This window comes from Monodon monoceros, unplaced genomic scaffold, assembly GCF_005190385.1.
Source record: "Monodon monoceros isolate NGI ecotype Baffin Bay Population unplaced genomic scaffold, NGI_Narwhal_1 Super_Scaffold_4, whole genome shotgun sequence".
Taxonomy (NCBI): Eukaryota; Metazoa; Chordata; class Mammalia; order Artiodactyla; family Monodontidae; genus Monodon; species Monodon monoceros.
Genome location: NW_021703781.1, coordinates 4,013,482 through 4,032,946, shown reverse-complemented (window position 1 = coordinate 4,032,946; position 19,465 = coordinate 4,013,482). Strand labels below are relative to the sequence as shown.

General features: G+C 44.8%; 1 protein-coding gene across 1 annotated transcript in view; it reads right to left on the bottom strand.

The window, feature by feature from the left end:
* Window positions 1-2,448: 2,448 nt before the first annotated feature.
* KCNK1 (potassium two pore domain channel subfamily K member 1) overlaps window positions 2,449-19,465 on the bottom strand; it is a 52,700-nt gene continuing 35,683 nt past the window's right edge. The window contains exons 2-3 of the mRNA XM_029244619.1: window positions 8,146-8,541; window positions 2,449-3,432 (exon numbers count right to left, since the gene is read on the bottom strand). Of these exons, the coding sequence (XP_029100452.1) occupies window positions 3,173-3,432; window positions 8,146-8,541 (656 nt within the window). The 3' untranslated portion in view covers window positions 2,449-3,172. The remainder of the gene's footprint in view (window positions 3,433-8,145; window positions 8,542-19,465) is intronic.

Genomic DNA, 19,465 nt, shown 5'->3' with positions numbered 1-19,465 from the left:
ACTGACTGCCTTCCTGAACTGAGGATATCGGGATTCATCACAGCTCTCTTCAGCATGGAAGATTTAACAACAAATCACCAAATGGATGCACTAGGCCACGCAATTGGGAAATTCTGCTCACTGAATTCTGCGTGAGAGATAGATAATCCCATGATTGCCCTCCAATGCATGCTTGTGTCAATTTAAAATGAACTCTTTTCTGGGGCAAATATTAACTGCTTTTAGTAAGAAGCCAGGGTGCTACTGATAATTTTAAAGGGTTAAAAACATTTTGCATTGACCATTTCAGTTACCGTGACATCTCAGGATCTGCAAATATCTCCTTATTCATTTCCTAAAAGGCACGTAAGGCTGGTCCGTAGGAAGTATGAGCATGACTGACTGTTTTCCAGACATTCCTAAACATTTCTTTCCTGAAGCCACTCATAAATGGAGTTATTTGGGCCAAACTTTATCTGTCCCATGGGTTTCTTTTTAAGATTCTTTGGGAGACGGCTCCAATGCCTTGGTCTGTAGTCCCTTTGATTTGGGGGAGGCTAATTCTTACTCTGAGCTACCGTTCGTTGAGTATATCTGCTGCTCCAAAATCAACATACCTACTGGACACGCCTGACTTTAAATTCACACACAATGAAGGACAATGCTTTCTGCTGATTCTCTATCCTGAGGGTGTTCTGTGGGATTCTTAAGAACTCAGCCTAGAAGACTCCTGCCCAGGACTTCCATCCTTCAGCTTATACTCTGCTCACTCCAAATCCTCTTCTTTTTTTTTTTTTTTTTTCCCAGAATCCTCTTCTTTAGTGTTCACTTTGACTTCAACTTCACACTTGCTCACCTCCAACTAGAAGGTTCCAATGACAGTTCTGGCCCAGCCTCTCACTTCCTCATCCCGCCCCCAGGGGACCCTGCCTCTGTTCTTTGGCTGACACAGCTCCCCCTTCCTCAGGACTCCAGGGCAGCATCTGTCCCTTGGCCAGTGACAAAAAGAAAGTCTGAAGAAGACACTCTCCCTTACATTTCATTTCTGACAGGGAGGCAAAACCTGCTCCAATTTTTGAACCTCATCCTTCATATGAAAAAGAACAAAAACAATGTGAAGGGTATTAAGGTTTAGCATTTAGTTAAGGGTATTCTCTGCAGATTCACAAAAGCTTTGCAAGTATTACGTTCTCTTCTAAAATTCCTAATGGCGTTCTATGTACAGCATTTAAATGTTGCCTTTATGGTTCCTACAAATGCTTATGAATGACATCCTGAATCAGAATTTTCCCTTTAGGCTCTTCCTCGTTTTCTGTATTTTGCACTCCCCTCTCACATTAGAGTCAAGCAGTGGTGGCACATCATTGTTTCCTGCATTGAATAAAATGCAATGACACTCCGCGGGTATAATCCACCTTTTCTCCAATTTATATTCTTCAGCATCTTAGCACCATGCCAAGAACTGTGATCACCATGAGCTTTCCAAACCCAGTCCTGTCCAGGAAGCATGTATCCTCCCAGGGGTCTCTAGTCCATCCCTTTACTCAATTACCGACCCAGGGTGAGCCATCTCCCACCGTGGAGACACAGTCAGCCTGGAATGCAGACAAAAATGTGCTTACAGGGCAGGATAACCCAGAACGGAGGGACAGGAGGACAGTTTGGAATTAAACACTGGAAAGGATCCGCCGAGGACGGTTCCCCATTACAGGAGCTATGGAGTGAGGCACTGGGGCTACAGAGTGGATGTCATTCCTTCTCACGGTTTTGCCACCCTCAGACAAGATGGGATTTTATACAATAAAGAAGGGCCCTGTTCTAAGTCAGGGGATACAATGTTTGAAGGCTAACAGCAGTGAGCAGGACAGAGCTGGTAACGGTGTGCCCAGGGCACACAGTGAAGGAGGTGGAGAGGCTTCCGTGGGAGCCCCAAGGAGAGGATGCTCTGCTCAGCTGGCTCACCAGCAGGATGTTGACTTTTACCAACATGTCAAGCATCATCTCCTGGGCACAGGAGATTGGGACTTGGCTAGTGGGTCACTGAGCATTCGTCATCACACAGGGTCTAATTTTCTCTTCTAAAATTCCTAATAGCGTCCTGTGTACAGCATTTAAATGTTGCCTTTATGGTTTCTACCAAGGAGTGCATACCTATTATCTACGTGGAGGGAAACTTTTCTTGATATATTAAAGCATACAACTGCAACCAACTAACATTTTTATTTATTCAACTTATAAATTAAAAAAACTCTCGGACTAATTTGACAGAATCTGTTCACTTGGAGCGTCTGTGTTCCGCTTCTGTGCTTTAGTACTAGGTGATAGCAAATCATAATTCACTTTCAAAACAAAATATCTTAACTTTTTCTTTTCTTTCTTTTTTTTTCTTTACAAAATCATATTCTTTGTTACTTGTTCACCTCCAGAGAAATGCTTACAAACATTTTAGACATTTGAGACCATACTACTGCGAGAGGGTAGAAACATTTATTGTAGCAGAATACTAAAGTAATTCACTCATAAGTGTGTTATTCCCCTTATTTTATTGCAGCAACTTTTGATTCTTCAGTATAAAGAGAAATCAAAAGGGAAAACCTCTACAGTCTTGGGTTAAGAAGTGTGCTGGGATCTGGTGACCTAAACCGTATGTACAGGATATAAACATATTTATACTTTATATGTACACAGTTAATGGTTATCTAGTCATTATAAATAGTAGGTTTAACTTAGAGTCTACAAAAATAATGATTTTAGATGGGCACATGCAAACCAGTACACATAAACTTATTTGTAAAACACATCTCTATGCTTTTCTTTTTTGCTTTTAAATATAAATGTTGCCATTTAACCATCAGCTAAATGATTTAAATGCAAATCCCAAAGTCCCCAACGAAAAGTATAAAATCTGCTTCTCTCCACAGAGGCACCCTGCTTCAAGTGTTGTTCACCTATTAGTAAAGCCGAGATAATTTTGTCACATATGAATGACGGGTACAGACCCCATTTTCTCGGATTTAAGACAGTCCTCCAGAGTAAAAGCTTCCTTTGCTCCATTATACAAAAAATCTTGCAGACAGTAGATACTTGTTAAAATGTCACCTTGGCTTTTACATACTCATCAAAATGAACAAAGTGAAGCCTCCGCCCACTGCCCTGAGCCTGCGCTCCGGGACAGCGCGGCAAAGCCCTAAGCCTACTGGTTCGCGGCACCGTCGGCAAAGGCCGGTGACTGGGGGGGCACAAAAGGCTCATCCTGCTTCTGGTCCTCCTTCACGCTGGCCGCTTGGTCCGTGATGGAGGAGAAGGACATCTGGTCGTGCTCTATGATGTGCACTTGATCCTCCTCCTTGTCTTTCTTCACATAGAACATTTTTCTGAACTTCTTCAGCTCGTGGAGCTCACAGAAGGTTTCCAGAACCACCAACATGGCAATAAGACCAAGAAGCAGGTAACCTGTGTGAGAGAGATGACAGCGTCTCAGTGCGATCAAGCCACGCAAGACGCAACCTATCTGCTGATGGATAAATCCATTGCCACTTCTATCATTTCTAGGGATGTTTTGAATTCCACGGCTCAAAGAGGGACGACCCAGAGAAAAATGGAGAATGACTTAACCTCCTAGACCTAAATAGACGTTTCTCCAGAGAAGGCATACAGATGGCCAACAGGCACATGAAAAGATGCTCAATATCGCTAATTATTAGAGAAATGCAAGTCAACACTACAGTGTGGTATCACCTCACACCAGTCAGACGGCCAAGATTAAAAAATCTTCAGATGACAAATGCTGGAGAGGGTGTGGAGAAAAGGGACCCTCTTACACTGTTGGTGGGAATGTAGATTTGGTACAGCCACTATGGAAAACGGTATGGAGGTTCCTCAAAAAACTAAAAATAGAGCTACCATACGATCCTGCTATCCCACTCACGGGCATATATCCAGAGAAAACTCTAATTTGAAAAGATGCATGCACCCCAATGTTTATAGCAGAACTATTTACAATAGCCAAGACATGGAAGTAACCTAAGTGTCCATCGACAGGTGAATGGATAAAGATGTGGTACGTATATACAATGGAATATTACTCAGCTATAAAAAAGAATGAAATAATGCCATTTGCAGCAACAAGGATAGACCCAGAGATTATCAAACTAAGTGAAGTAAGTCAGAAAGAGAAAGAAAAATACCATATGATGTCACTTATATGTGGAATCTAAAATATGACACAAATAAACTTATCTATGAAACAGAAACAGACTCACAGACATAGAGAACAGACTTGTGGTTGCCAAGGGGCAGGGATGGATTAGGAGTTTGGGGTTAGCAGATGCAAACTATTATATATAAGATGGATAAACAAGGTCCTACTGTACAGCACAGGGAACTATATTCAACATCCTGTGTTAAACCATAATGGAAAAGAATATGAAAAAGAATGTATATCTGTATAGCTGACTCACTTTGCTATACAGCAGAAATTAATACAACATTGTAAATCAACTATACTTCAATAAAATAAATTAAAAAAAAAAAAGAGGGCTTCCCTGGTGGTGCGGTGGTTGCGAGTCCGCCTGCCTATGCAGGGGACATGGGTTCGTGCCGCGGTCTGGGAAGATCCCACATGCCGCGGAGTGGCTGGGCCCATGAGCCATGGCCGCTGAGCCTGCACATCTGGAGCTTGTGCTCCGCAACGGGAGAGGCCGCGGCAGTGAGAGGCCCGCGTACCGCAAAAAAAAAAAAAAAAGAATGACTTAACCTTCTACAAACCTGGATGATTCAGAATCACATGGTGTGACTTTGGGAAAAAAAGAAGTTGGGGTTAAAGAGAGATAACACACTGTACTCACCCAAGGGCAACCTCCCCTCCACTGTATAATAAGTGCTTCTCAAAAAGCCAGTGACATTTCGGAAGAGTTTCTGATGTATCAAGAGTGCTTGGAACAAAGCTTGCCACCCTTTTCAGCACTCAATGCTTTTAGCAGTAGAAATTACAGTTTAAGCTAGATGAAAATTCCCTTAAGAATGGACGTGGAGGGACTTCCCTGGTGGTGCAGTGGTTAAAAAAAACTCCAGGCTCCCAATGCAGGGGGCCTGGGTTCAGTCCCTGGTGAGGGAACTAAATCCCACATGCAGCAACCAAGAGTTTGCATGCCACAACTAAGGAGCCCGCCTGCTGCAACTAAGACCCAGCGTAACCAAATAAATAAATAAATATTAAAAAAAAAAAAAGGAACGATGTGGATATTTACAAGGTCTTTGGCTGTGGTTATTTACACTTTCACCGGGGCCCTGCTAGCAGACTAAGCTTTCCATTATGTGACCAGTCATTTCTGGGGCACACGGACCATTCATCAAATAACTCTATGTTTCTTACTCCAAAATGAAAGATAACCTGTTGCTTCAGGTAAAGTGCTATTCCTTGGAATCCGTGATAGGAAAACGGTAATTTTAAGTCAATTCCAAGGCATTTAAAATCGGTTTTCAGAAAAAAAATGTTTTTCATCAGGGAAAGGAACAAAAACACGAAAATGAAAACTCAAAGAGTAACAACAATCCCAGTTTCATGACCCCAAATGGTAAAACGTTTGAGGACTATTTTCAGAAAATAAATGAACCAGGGAAGTCAGGCTGATTATGTCAAGAACGCAAAGTGACAGTTTTCTAGTATCTTTAGAATTTGGTTATTAGGGTTTGGTAATAAGATAGCATATTTTAGAAATAGCAATGACATTGTTAGTAGACTAATGGCTAATCTCCTCCTTTTCCTTTATCCATTATGTAGCCGAACTCTTGAGTGCTGACAAAAAGAGCCATGATGTTTCAGACAAAAGCTGTGGGACTTTAGCCTATCCACAAACTAATATACCTTTGGAACGTTCATTTGCTCCACCTGGCACACGCACTATTCAGAGAGCCTAAGAAAACTACAATTCACGTGGAAACAAGCCTTAAAACGTTCTGTAAGGATTTAGTACTGCATGAAACATTGAGGACATTAAACCGTTGGGCAAAATTTATGAGCAAACAATTAGCACAAGAGAAAAGCAGAGCTAGCCACCATAATTAATTACAGAAACAAATTCAACATCTCTTAACTCATGAAAAAATTAAATTCAGAGAAGGAGGTAAACATTTTACCCTAATGCAAGACAAGAAAGTCTTGCATTAGGTAATTCTGGTGATACTGTAAACTCATAAGGCCATTTGGAAAGCACTGGGTCAACACGATCTATGAGTCACCAAAGGGCATGTTCACTTTGGGTCAGCCAGCCCACTTCCTGGAAAGATAACAAAGTAGAAAAACATGTAAACATACAAAAGTATTTACTGCAGTATTATTTATAATGCCCCCCAACTGGAAGCAATCTAAATATTTGATGGAGGGCTTCCCTGGCGGCACAGTGGTTAAGAATCTGCCTGCCAATGCAAGCGACACGGGTTCGAGCCCAGGGCCGGGAAGATCCCACATGCTGCAGAGCAACTAAGCCAGTGCACCACAACTACTGAGCCTGAGCTCTAGAGTCCGCAAGCCACAACTACTGAGCCCGCGTGTCACAACTACTGAAGCCTGTGTGCCTAGAGCCCGTGCTCCGCAACAAGAGAAGCCACCGCAATGAGAAGCCCGTGCACCACAACGAACAGTAGCCCCAGCTCACCGCAACTAGAGAAAGCCCACGCGCAGCAACGAAGACCCAACACAGCCAAAAATAAATAAATAAATTTATTTTAAAAAATAATAAATAAATAAACAAACAAATATTTGATCGAAGCAGGACTAGATGATGGTATAGGCACCCGATAAAATATTATGCGGATACTAAAGATAAATATGGTAACTAGAGGAAATGTGCAATCACTCCTGTAACCATTTGGTAAATATTTATGGAACTTGTATGGTAGCCAGGCACTGCTGAAAGCACTGGGTGTTTATTAGTGAAGCCTTTGTCCTGAGTGAGCATGGTTTCATAGAAAAGCTAAAATACATACAGTTCAACTAAGCATTCTGTCATGTTAAGACTACAGGATAGGGCCAGGCCAGAACATCTGGCTGCCTGAGTATGCACTGTGATTTCCTAGAAGACATGGCATGAGCTGAGTCTTGAAAAATTCCTGAGAAGGCAGAAATGAAAACTATACGTACAGGGGATGGTGGTGGTGAGATGAACTGGGAGACTGGGATTGACATATATACACTAATATGTATAAAATAGAGAACCAATAAGAACCTGCTGGGTAAAAACATTAAATTCAATACATACAGTATGATGTAATTCTACACATTGTGAAAAGACAGGAAACAGACACACAAAAGTAAATAGTTTCTTGCCAATGGATTTCTAAGTTTTCCATGACATTATATTGAATTTTTAAAATATTGTTTAAGTTATAAGTCACTGGCCATCTGAATTTTATGCCTATTTTCCACATATAAAATTCTGAAAGCGGCAAACATAGTCTAACTTCTTCAAAAAAGAACCAGATGGACAAATGAGATAAGCAACTGGTTTACGATTTTCCTGGTAAGTGAAAGAACATGATGGATTGTTAACAGGCTACATCCTAGTCCTGGTTTTCTTGAGCTTAAAATAATTAATAAAGTAGAGCAATTTTTTTGAAATCAAAAGTTGATTATCGGGCTTCCCTGGTGGCGCAGTGGTTGGGAGTCCGCCTGCCGATGCGAGGGACACGGGTTCAAGCCCCGGTCTGGGAGGATCCCACATGCCACGGAGCGGCTGGGCCCGTGGGCCGTGGCCGCTGGGCCTGCGCGTCCGGAGCCTGTGCTCCGCAACGGGAGAGGCCACAACAGTGAGAGGCCCGCGTACCGCAAAAAAAAAAAAAAAAAAAAAAAAGTTGATTATCAAGTTATTCTGTGTGGTGCATTCTTGTGCTGTCATTTATAGTGTCTATTACATTACTAGTAAGAAATTGATGGGTACTTTTAAGGTGCCTGGGAAAAAATAATTCTCAGTAATAAGACTTTTGCTTAAAGCATTTTGAAAGGAATCATGATGAAATGAAAGTTATGGGAAGGTGGCAAAATGGAAAACTTATCCATGGAAAGCAGTCAGGTCTCTGATGAGCGGCTCTCCACGAGTGGGTGAGGTGGAGCTTGGAACTGCAAACAGAGCCCCGGAGGGCGCAGAGTCTGTGAACCCCAATACTCACACGTGATCCCAATCTTGTAGAGCTCCCTGAATTTTTGATTATAGCCCTCTCCGGGAACATAATCCCCGAGGCCAATGGTGCTCAGGGAAATGAAGCAGAAGTAAAAGGATTCCAGGAAGTTCCAGTCATCCTCTAGGAGGGAGAACACCGCAGCCGGGATGAAGAAGAAGCAGGACACAGTGATCACACCGAGAAGGACAGCGTGGACGATGGCCACCGCCTGCTTGGAGAAGCCCCAGCGGACGTGGAAGTAGAGGACTGGCCTGCGGGTGACATGGATGGTGACACGCTGGACCACTGCCGTCAGGAACAGGAGGGTGAAAGGGATGCCGATGACCGAGTAGATGATGCAGAAGGCCTTGCCCCCGTCGGACAGGGGCACAGTGTGGCCATAACCTGAAAGAGGAAGAGGTGGAAAACACCTTATAAATAACACACGCCTGCCGTCCAGCCGTCCTCCCCTCCCACCCAGGAGATGAGCCAGACGAAATTTACGTTGGTGCTTCAAAGGCTGTATCCTGTTACTGCAGTAAGATTCAACAGTGGGTGCCATACATTTGGGAAGTCCATCCCTCTGGATCAGATCTACCCGGCTCTTCCCGACGCATCCAAGCCTGGTTTTGAGGTCATTGTCAGGCTGAAATAGAAGCTCTGTGTGTGGGGGAGCTAACACTTCGCCGTCTTAGGCCATCAGGGAAAATGCATGATAGGATGCCTCTCTGCCAGGAGGGTGTACCCCTCCCCACTCCGCTCCCCCCAACCCTCCCCAGGAGCCTCATTAGGATCCAAAACCAGCACAGGCTTTGCTCCAAAACACTAGAACCAGGCAGATGATGGTACAGTGGGAAGATGGGGGAAGACTCAGTGAGGATACAGACGTCAAAAAACAGGAAGATAAACGAAGATTAAAGCACACCGAGTCACAGGGCTGAGTGCTTCTTTTCAAATATTTTGTTCGATGATCTGGTTAAACGGCACATCCACAAACTGTTAACATTTTTTCCGCCTTGTCATTTCTGTAGGTTCCAAGATGCCATATATTCCACAAAACAGACATAAAAAACCCCCACCTGTTAGGGTCAGTGGTCAAAACCTATGTCTCTGATTTTCCACTAGGTTTCAGTCATTCCCAAATCAAGCTAGTCAAGAGACTTCATCTGACAAATGCCTGCAAGAGAGAAGCCAACGGACTGTTTTTAAAATCTCACAAGTCCCGGGCTTCCCTGGTGGCGCAGTGGTTAAGAGTCCGCCTGCCGATGCAGGGGACACGGGTTCGTGCCCCGGTCCGGGAAGATCCCACATGCCGCGGAGCGGCTGGGCCCGCGAGGCATGGCCGCTGAGCCTGCGCGTCCGGAGCCTGTTGCTCCGCAACGGGAGAGGCCACAACAGTGAGAGGCCCGCATACCGGAAAAAAATAAAAAATAAATCTCACAATCCCTTCATCCTGAAAGGATGCCCATGTCTGAACAAGTCTGTCCAGGAAAAAGCCAACTAAATGCATTTTTTGGGGTGAAATCAGCTTCTGAAAAAAAACCCCTCACTCATGGGGTTATTATTGAAAAGTGGTTTCAAAATCTGATTTCTAAAATATAACCTGCTTAGAAATAACTCTGAAAAACCTTCAGCTTCAGATCTCCTGATTCTCTGCTTTATACCAGTTTCCGGGGGTACGGGGGGGGGCCCAGGTCTATGTGGCCACCAAGAAGCTGCCCCGGTTACTCCTGTGCCTGGCCTCAGCATGACAGTCAAGGTGGTTAATCCCAGAAGGTTATGAACGAATAGGGAGTCCCAGCAATCTACTGAAATTGTATCCACTTGAACCTATCTCCACACCCGTGCAATTTCTGTAAAGAGATGCCACAGCTCAGACGCTCAGAGGATTGCGAACCAATGTGCTGAGCATCGGCTCCTGAACCCATCTGGTCCTCGCACACCTAGCTGCTCCTGGAATGCTTCAGCTGATTCCGGGCATGGTTAAAGAGGGAGATGAGTCAGTTAGCGTTTCCAGAGGGTAACGTGAAGGATGGAGAAAGCTTGTCGAATTCTGTTCATGCAAAAAAAGGAAGCAGCAGAAATGTGAATGCCTCACTTTTGAGGAAAAACACATTACAGAGGAATCAGACTTTATAAGTAAAGCAGCCCGTATCACAGAAGACAGGGGCCAATCAGAGCCATGCCAGGCATTAAGGAGGAAGGATTTTTTAGTGGTCAGAGATCTGGAAACAGAATCTGATAATGGAATCTTATTTAACACAACAAAGCCGACTGGAAAGTGATTCACAAATTTGGTAATGAGCCTCTGACCAAAAGTATCAGGAGACAACAGGGGAGCAAGCAGAGACTGTAAGGGATGGATTGACTTTGGCAGGAATTGTGTAGAGAAAACATAAGATCAGCTGAATTTGTTAGACTACGTAAAAGTCTTGAAGCCATGATTTTATTACTGTTTGGTAGCATTGCTATGAATTATCTTCACTAAAAGTGTAACACACCTATTTCACATAGCCCATCTCTTCTGTAGCATCTGTTCCAATAAACTACACGATTTCAGTACTAGTAGAAAGAAAATTAATTTCTAGTTTTAAAATACTTCAGGCTACAGTTTTTACTCTCCAATGATAATAGCTCTTTTTATTAGAATCTTAACTAAACTTCCATTTACTAAAATGTTATATCCAAGCCATAGAGATAATCATTACAAGACTCTAGGATGGCTGTCTGCAGTAATGCTTTTTTTTTTTTCGGTCAGTAATGTGTTCCCACTAAGAGATTAAAAATCACTAAAGTGTAGATGCCTCTTGAAAGCCAGTTTCTCCTTCTGATGTTTGCATAAATAACTTTTGTTAGTGGAAAGTACATTGTAAAATTTATATCTCATCTGCGGTCTTTACACGTTCGGTGCTTTACTGAGTACACAGCAGTTCTTCTGCAATGGACAGCTGAATGCACCAGACAGAAACCTTCAGTCCTAGTGAATTATAATGAAGCAGTGAATAATGTACTCAAGTTCAGTCAACTGACTCCCCAGATAAATCGCAAAGCAAAGCTCATATTTTTATCTCAGAACCACATTAAAATCCTTTACAAACTAGGAAGGATTTAGCAGAATGTTAATACCTTACTTATTTGGTGTTCCTTAAATTTTTCTAAGGCTATGCGTATAATTTTGGGGCCCAAAAGATTGAGCATGGCAAAGTCTACTGGAAAAATGAACTTCAAAAACTCAGGATCCAGGGACGTCCCTGGTGGCGCAGTGGTTAAGAATCCGCCTGCCAATGCAGGGGACACGGGTTCAATTCCTGGTCCAGGAAGATCCCACATGCCGCGGAGCAACAAAGCCCATGCGCCACAACTACTGAACCTGCGCTCTACAGCCCGTGAGCCACAACTACTGAGCCTGCATGCCACAACTACTGAAGCCTGCGTGCCACAACTACTGAGCCCACGCTCCTAGAGCCCATACTCCACGACAAGAGAAGCCACCGCAATGAGAAGCCCACGCACCACAACAAAGAGTAGCTCCCGCTCGCTGCAACTAGAGAAAGTCCACGCACAGCAACAAAGACCCAACGCAGCCAAACATAAATAAATAAATAATATAATATATAGATATAATATATAGATATATTTAAAAATCAAAACCAAAAACGTAGGATACAGAGACGAAACTAGGATGTACAAATGTTCTTATAGAGTAGCCTCCTATCCCACGATTGCTGGGTTTTCTGTTCTGATTCTGCACCTGTAGAGCAGGTAGGAGGACATGTATCATGCGGGTGAGGGCGTAGGGGGCGCATCACACCGATGACAGTCTCCCAAGAAATCTGGCTTCCCCATCTATCACTCTAACTAAACAGCCCTGACACAAGGCTAGCTAACATCCAATTTGGAGTCACGCCATGCTGGACACGGGCCTTCTAGTTTTTCTTGTATTTACATCCTCCTGAATGAGATCCAAGAGAACCTGTGGGCTCCTATTCCGTCCATTACAGCAAGTCACAAACGTGCAATTTCTTCACATGTACCTGATGCTTTTGAGAGAAGTGCCGCTCACCACTACCTCTTGTGGTGACCCTGCCCATATAAAAAAATACTCTTGGGAATTCCCTGGTAGTCCAGTGGTTAGCAGTCCGAGCTCTCACTGCTGAGGGTCCGGGTTCAATCCCTGGTTGGGGAACTAAAATCCCACAAGACATGTGGCACAGCCAAAAAAAAAAAAAACAACAAACCTCTCATTTATTCATATTATTTAATATAACATGGTACAATGTATGCATTTTCCATTAAGTTTGCTTGACACATGCTAAAAAAAAAAGTTACACAAGAAGAATCTCCAGCTCAGAAGTCAACCCCAGGAGAAAGTCTGAAATAGGTCGCCAACGCTTCCTCTTCCGTAGAAGAGACTTTCACTTGCAATCCTGGATTTCAGCTTCTTCGTATCTTTCCCTGTAGATTGTGAGCCCCCTGAGCGGGCGATCACATCCTCCTCCACTGTGACTCTCTCTCCCTGTTCCCCGAAAAGTGCTGGCCAATCCACGGAGGCAAGTAACAGCGGGGCTGTGACTGCAAATTCAGGAGGGCTAGAAACTCGCTGCACGGCAATGAAGAGGCTTCATTCAGGTCAAGTTGCCTTGTCCTGCCACTTGAATCCTATCTTTCACTTGAAATTCGTTTTTGTTCCACAGTTTCCATAAGTGGTTCATTTCTAGATACCCTGCATACAACAGGTCTTCAAAATTCCTGTTTTACAGCAATCCTTTTCAAAGACCCGCATATGCATAAACTCTGTTCAACCCTCCCACCCAGGCCATCTACACAACAGGGAACGTACAACTTGTGTTACTTTGCTTATAAAAGGAAGTGTGTTTACCAGGGAGAGAGACTCAAGGGAGGTCTAAAGCAGACCCAGTAGAAACAGTGGCAAAGGTTGAAAGTGGGCTACACTCAACACATGTAATGAAGGAGGCACAGATGGTAAGAGGTAACAGAGGTAAGACGTCTTGGGAGGTGCAAGTGCTTTTATCAGCATCGCTTCTGCTGTCCCATTCATTCAATCCTTTTCTAAACACTTTGCCTGCTTCTACTCAATCACGACGGCTTCACATCCAAAGAGAGAGAGGCAGTGGCATTCCTGGTTGGGACGCTGCTCTGGTTCCTTACCTCAGAGTGATCATCTCTAAGAGACAGACTGCATTAACACACTGTAGTTAAAAACTAGCGAATCCTAGCACATGGCTTGAATGTCATAGATGGGAACACCCAGCACTTTTCACAATGGGACTTTCCACCAAAAATGGCACCACGTGAAAGAACAATTAGAAATGATAGCTTAGGCAAGGGGCACCTTCCATGCATGCATGAGTCTGAGGTTCTGGAAAGGAGGTAGGTGAGCTCAAAAGAGCTCCCACTGCTGCCTGCCGTGTGTTTGTGCGCGCGCACGTGTTTGTGTGTGCGCGCGTGCGCGCGCGTGTGTGTATGTAAAATTGAGAATCTCCATAACAAGATTCAAATCCTAAAGTTATTATTTCCACTTTACAAATGCGAAGACTGAGTTTCCAAGAGTGCAAACAACTGGCTTGAAGTCATACAAATAAATAGGTCCCACAGTCCTTCCGCTGTGCCACCCCGCTGTGTTGTGTGATGTAAAAAGCCAATGATGCCTCAAAAGTCAACTCAAGTCCTGACGTTATGTCTCAAGAGCTCATGGGGACGAGGTGACGGTGGTGGCCGTCACCCAGAGAAAAGCAATCGCGTTTTTTCCAGTGGCTCCGCGGATCTGAACGTGAGATAATGAAACTCTGGAAGGAGGGGACAGAAAGGGACGGACAAAGGACTGTGTGGCTCTCACACAGAGATGGCTCAGGAGCGAAGAGATTGGGGTGACCCTACAGGATCAGGAGGCAGGTCAGCACCTAATCCATCAAGGGCCAGCAAATGTGGGCACAGCCATGTCAGCTCCAGATTCCTGAATTCCAGCTTAGAAGCCACGTGGATGAACCACTATGCTAAGTGGTCATCAATGAAGAAGAGGTTTGAGGAGAGTCTTTATGTTACATCAAGAAAACATGAAATCCTAACAAATGAGCGGTGACCTTGGAAAGTAGAGTTTCTGTGGCCATAACTAATATCAGTGATATAACCATAGAATAAGGTCCAATAAAATTCCTATATTCCTGCTTTAATTGTTAAACTTAAATGTCGATAACTCCATCTGGAATCCTTGCCTACAAATAAATACACAACTGCAGAGGCACCAGTCAAATGTGATAGGATGCCCTGTGGCCCAGAGGATGAGTTATATTCCAAAAAGGCTCACATAAACATCAGCTGAAAGTTTCCATCAAAACTGTATGTTGTAAAAAAAGGATTCATTCTTCAATATGGAAAGTACATTTTCATTGGAAAACTTCGCAGAATACTGATGAAAAGGTCTCCTTGACCACCCACCTCCTCTTCAACTCCAGGTCTCCAGAGGTGACTGTTATGAGTCTGTAGCCAATAGTTCCTGAAACTTTTCAAAGCATTTAGCTCCATATACATAGATTTCCAGAAAAACACAGTTTTAGTTTGTTTCTATCATGAATAGTATACCGCACGTATGGCTGTTCTGCTACTGTTTTCTTTCTGACGATTCTGCTTCAACATGTAGTTTTTCACCGTTTGCTACCTGCTTATTGACCGTTTGTTCTACAGTATCCAATCAAAAAGATTTAATTTTCTAATTTAAATTTTTCAGCGAGCAACCTGGCCAACTTTGGGATTCCTATTATGAATGCTTTCTTTTCTAAGCATTAACAACTTTCAGGGTTCATTTCCTGTCACTCTAAAACCATGTGCTTACAAATGAACTTATTTACAAAACAGAAATGAACTTATTTACGGATATCGAAAACAAACTTATGGTTACCAAAGAGGAAACGTGTGTGGCGGGGGAGGAAGGAATAAATCAGGAGCTTACGATTAACATACATACACTACTGTATATAAGACAGATAACCAACAAGGACCTACTGTAGAGCACAGGGAACTCTACTCAATACTCTGTGATAACCCATGTGAGAAAAGAATCTGAAAAAGAATGCATATATGTGTAATGTATAAATGAATCAATTTTGTTGTACACCTGAAACTAACACAACATTGTAAATCAACTAGACTCCAATAAAATTTAAAAATAAATAAAAAATAAAAACATGTCTTTATTCATTTTACCCCTTACACTAGTCCTATGAATACTATGTAGTGCTAAGTGATCCCAACTGTTTCATTTCTGTTTTCTTTTCCCTTGCACTGTTTATTTTAATTTTTTAATCTCTTGAATGATCTTTTTTAGCTCTAGAGTTCAAATTACAATGATCTTTCCCTTTTTCCTTTTTCATATTTTTAGACCTTCTTCAATCTAATTTTTTTTTTTTTTTTTGCGGTACGGGGGCCTCTCACTGTTGTGGCCTCTCCCGTTGCGGAGCACAGGCTCCGGACGCGCAGGCTCAGCGGCCATGGCTCACGGGCCCAGCCGCCCGCGGCATATGGGATCTTCCCGGACTGGGGCACGAACCCGTGTCCCCTGCATCGGCAGGCGGACTCTCAACCACTGCGCCACCAGGGAAGTCCCTCAATCTATTTTTAAGACATGTATCCCTATAATGTCTTCTCCCACCAGCCTCTCCATATCCTCACAAGCCAAGATCACCTTATGAAGCCCTGCTTCATAAAATCGAAATTATCAGAGGCGTAAATAAAAGTTGCGGAAACTTGGGCTTCCCTGGTGGCGCAGCGGCTGAGAGTCCGTCTCCCGATGCAGGGGACGCAGGTTCGTGCCCCGGTCTGGGAATATCCCACATGCCGCGGAGCGGCTGGGCCCGTGAGCCATGGCCGCTGAGCTTGCGCGTCCGGAGCCTGTGCTCCTCAACAGGAGAGGCCCGCGTACCGCAAGCAAAAAAAAAAGATGCTAACAGGCCCGCTCGCACTGTTCGGCCATCGTTTAGAAACATTTGCAGGAAGATGTTACACACTGCAGGGGTGCTGGCCAGGAAACGGTGGCCAAGGGCACTTCTGGCTGATCATCACAGGTCTCTACCTGTCCCTCTTAAAGAGAATCAGGTCATAATCTCTCTGTACCTTCCCCAGCACCAGCTTGCTCAAGTGGCCACCTACTGAGCACTGTCACTTAATCCCCTTGTTAGGTTACCAGAGGCGCAAGAGGGTAGCACGTGACCCAATAGCCAATATGAGATCATCACCAGATTAGTTCTGGTTTTCAGTATAGCTTTCCCAGGATTCCACGCAGCCCCATGTATTGTGGTCCCCCAGAAGGGAACAGACGAGGCAGGGTAAACAGGCTTAGGGCTGGCTAGTTGGAGTCATTTCAGGGGGCTCTGGCATGCGGGGGGCTGGTCCTAGTTGTCTGGAACCCGGCCCTGGGGTAGTCCCCTGGTATGAGGGCGGTGGGAGAGTATCTCAGAGACAGCCCGATAAAGGAGGTGCTGGGGTGAGGGCTCTGGACTGGCTGGTTTGGATAGGAAAAGCACACTGACAGGTGGGCCCTTTACCATCTCGGGATTGGCTAAGCCTGGGAGGGGCAGTTCCTGCAGGATCAACAAGGCCCCAAGATTCCAGAGTATCACAATGAAGAGACACGTCATACAGAAGGAGAGCGAAACCAGAGCCTACCTCTAGGGAGGCACGCCCGTCGGGCTGGCCCAGAAGCAGTGCCAAGCCTGAGCTTATTCTAGCAACCAAACCAGGAAGAATCCAGCGTAGTGGATATGGGAATGGGGAGATGAGCTTGCGAGCATTCAGGGAATAAGGCCAATACATAATTACAATGACACTTCATGATACTTCAAATTCCTAGAACCTTTAAAGTATCCTCGGGACCTCCCTGGCGGTCCAGTGGTTACGACTCCGCACCTCCAATGCAGGGGACGTGGGTTCCACCCCTGGTCGGGGAACTAAGATCCCACGTGCCGCGTGGTACGGCCAAAAAAAAAAAAAAATCCTCATATTTGGTCCTTGTTAACTCTGGTCTCCCCTGCAGACCTGGGAAGAGTGTTCCAAAGAGAAAATGAATGTAAAGCATTTGGTATGTTATGACCCAGGCACTTGCTTTATAAGTGTCATCTCCTTTAATCTTCACATCAGCTCTTTGAGATAAGCATGCCAAGTCCCTAGTTTACAGAAAAAGAGACACTGAGATTAGACCGTTTACCGAAGTTCTAAGAGCAAGCTCATGGCAGAGGCAGGATTTGAACCGCGTGTTTACCAATCTTTTAAATCAGGCCATAGGGGCTGTGATGAGGGGTAACAGGGAAAAACAGAGGAGCGATGATGGCTGACTACGTGGGCGATAAAAGCTGGAGAAATCCCTGTGTGTTCCCAAATCACGGAATACTCTGAGACAGATCAGACCTAAAGCAATGACCACAGGGCATGGCTAACCTGTGCTGGGAGCTCCCAGAAACTCACCCTGCCCTGAGGGTCCGGGTCCCTGGGTGAGAGCTAGGCTATGATAAAAGAAATTTTCACATATTGAGATTTAGGGAGGTCGTGCTGGCTAATACAAGAGATAACTTGAATTTTATGCTAACTAAAAATAGCCTGTTTGGGCTTCTCTGGTGGCACAGTGGTTAAGAATCCACCTGCCAATGCAGGGGACACAGGCTGGAGCCCTCATCCAAAAAGATCCCACATGATGCGGAGCAACTAAGCTTGTGCGCCACAACTACTGAGCCTGCGCTCTAGAGCCCACGAGCCACAACTACGGAGCCCGCGTGCCACAACTACTGAAGCCTGCGAGCCTAGAGCTCGTGCTCTGCAACAAGAGAAGCCACCGCAATGAGAAGCCCGCGCGCTGCAACGAAGAGTAGCCCCCGCTTGCCGCAACTGGAGAAAGCCCGTGCGCAGTAACGAAGACCCAACACAGCCAAAAATAAAATAAATAAATAAACTTAAAAAAAACCCCAACCTGTTTGTGGCCTGTCAAATCTACGTTGTACATCTGCTTTAATTTTTAAAGAAAAGGGCGCACTGACCAGAAGTGAAGAGTGTCCACACGAGACACAAAGATTAAATGCCTCCCTTCCTGGGATACCAAGGCTGGGACTCCTTTGATGACAAGCCTGCCTTCCCAGGTGCTAAGGCCGTGCTGACTCGCTGTGCACGTGTGGGTCTGTTTCTTTTAAACCTTGAAGGAATGGATCCCTGACTTGTTGGACGCTCTTTGTTCTGACAAGATATAAAACTGTGTCGAAAACCATGCTTCTCTAGAGCAGTTTCTCAGAATCATATGGGAAGCTGGCTCCCGGGCTATAGTCCTCAGATGGCTCAGATAACACTCTTTTCTATTCTTATTATTGATTGTTTATTGATTTTTTTTTCATCGACAGCTATCTGGGCAGCACACTGACCTGTTCTGATTCTCCCCTGGACCTGAGACTTCTGCTTGGCCCAGTCTGTTTCTAATTCATTGTTTTTCTGGGGTTTTTTTGTTTTGTTTTTAAAATATTTATTTATTTGGTTGTGCCAGGTCTTAGGTGTGGCATGCGGGCTCCTTAGGTGCGGCACACGGGCTCCTTAGGTGCGGCACGCATGTGGGATCTAGTTCCCTGACCAGGGATCGAACCCGGGCCCCTGCATTGGGAGCGCAGAGTCTTATTATCCACTGTGCCACCAGGGAAGTCCCTGTTTCTAGTTCACTGCTGCCTTTGCTTTGGGGTTACTCTCAGTATTTCTTTCCACCTCTGTTCCCCTTTGAGCTAATGTAGAAGAAATGTTTAGGTCACCCCTGGTCTACCCGGTCCCAATTCCACGAGAACAGGGATGAGAGGGTTTATACCCCCTCCTGATGAGTGCCATCCACACCAACCTCTTGCAGACGTTACAGCCTGTTACAGAGGATGCTCTACACCCACGGGCCCGGCATTCTCACCCCGGCTGCTTCTGTCGTGCGTGTGGCAGCACCCCGTCCCCGCTCCTTGTGTAGGGGTCAGCATACCTGTGCAGGCCCCCGCTCCCCCCGTGTGTCTGTCACACACAGACCTACCTTCCACCCCTGGGACCTCTGACGAAAGAGTTGGAATCCTGATCTAGAGCCTGATTGTTGTGCAAAACAGCGCGGCTGAGGAATCACACATCATATTCTAGTCTGTCTTTTTGTGATTTCTTTTTCGTTTCCTCTCTCACCCATTCCTGACCACGTCTTAGAAATTTCTGACAACAGGAAAACAATGAGAAGAAAAACTGAAGGAAGCAACAGAACAAGGGTCTAGTCCTTCCGAAAGCGCCAGTATTTTAAACAAGCCTTTCTCATCATATTTCCTCC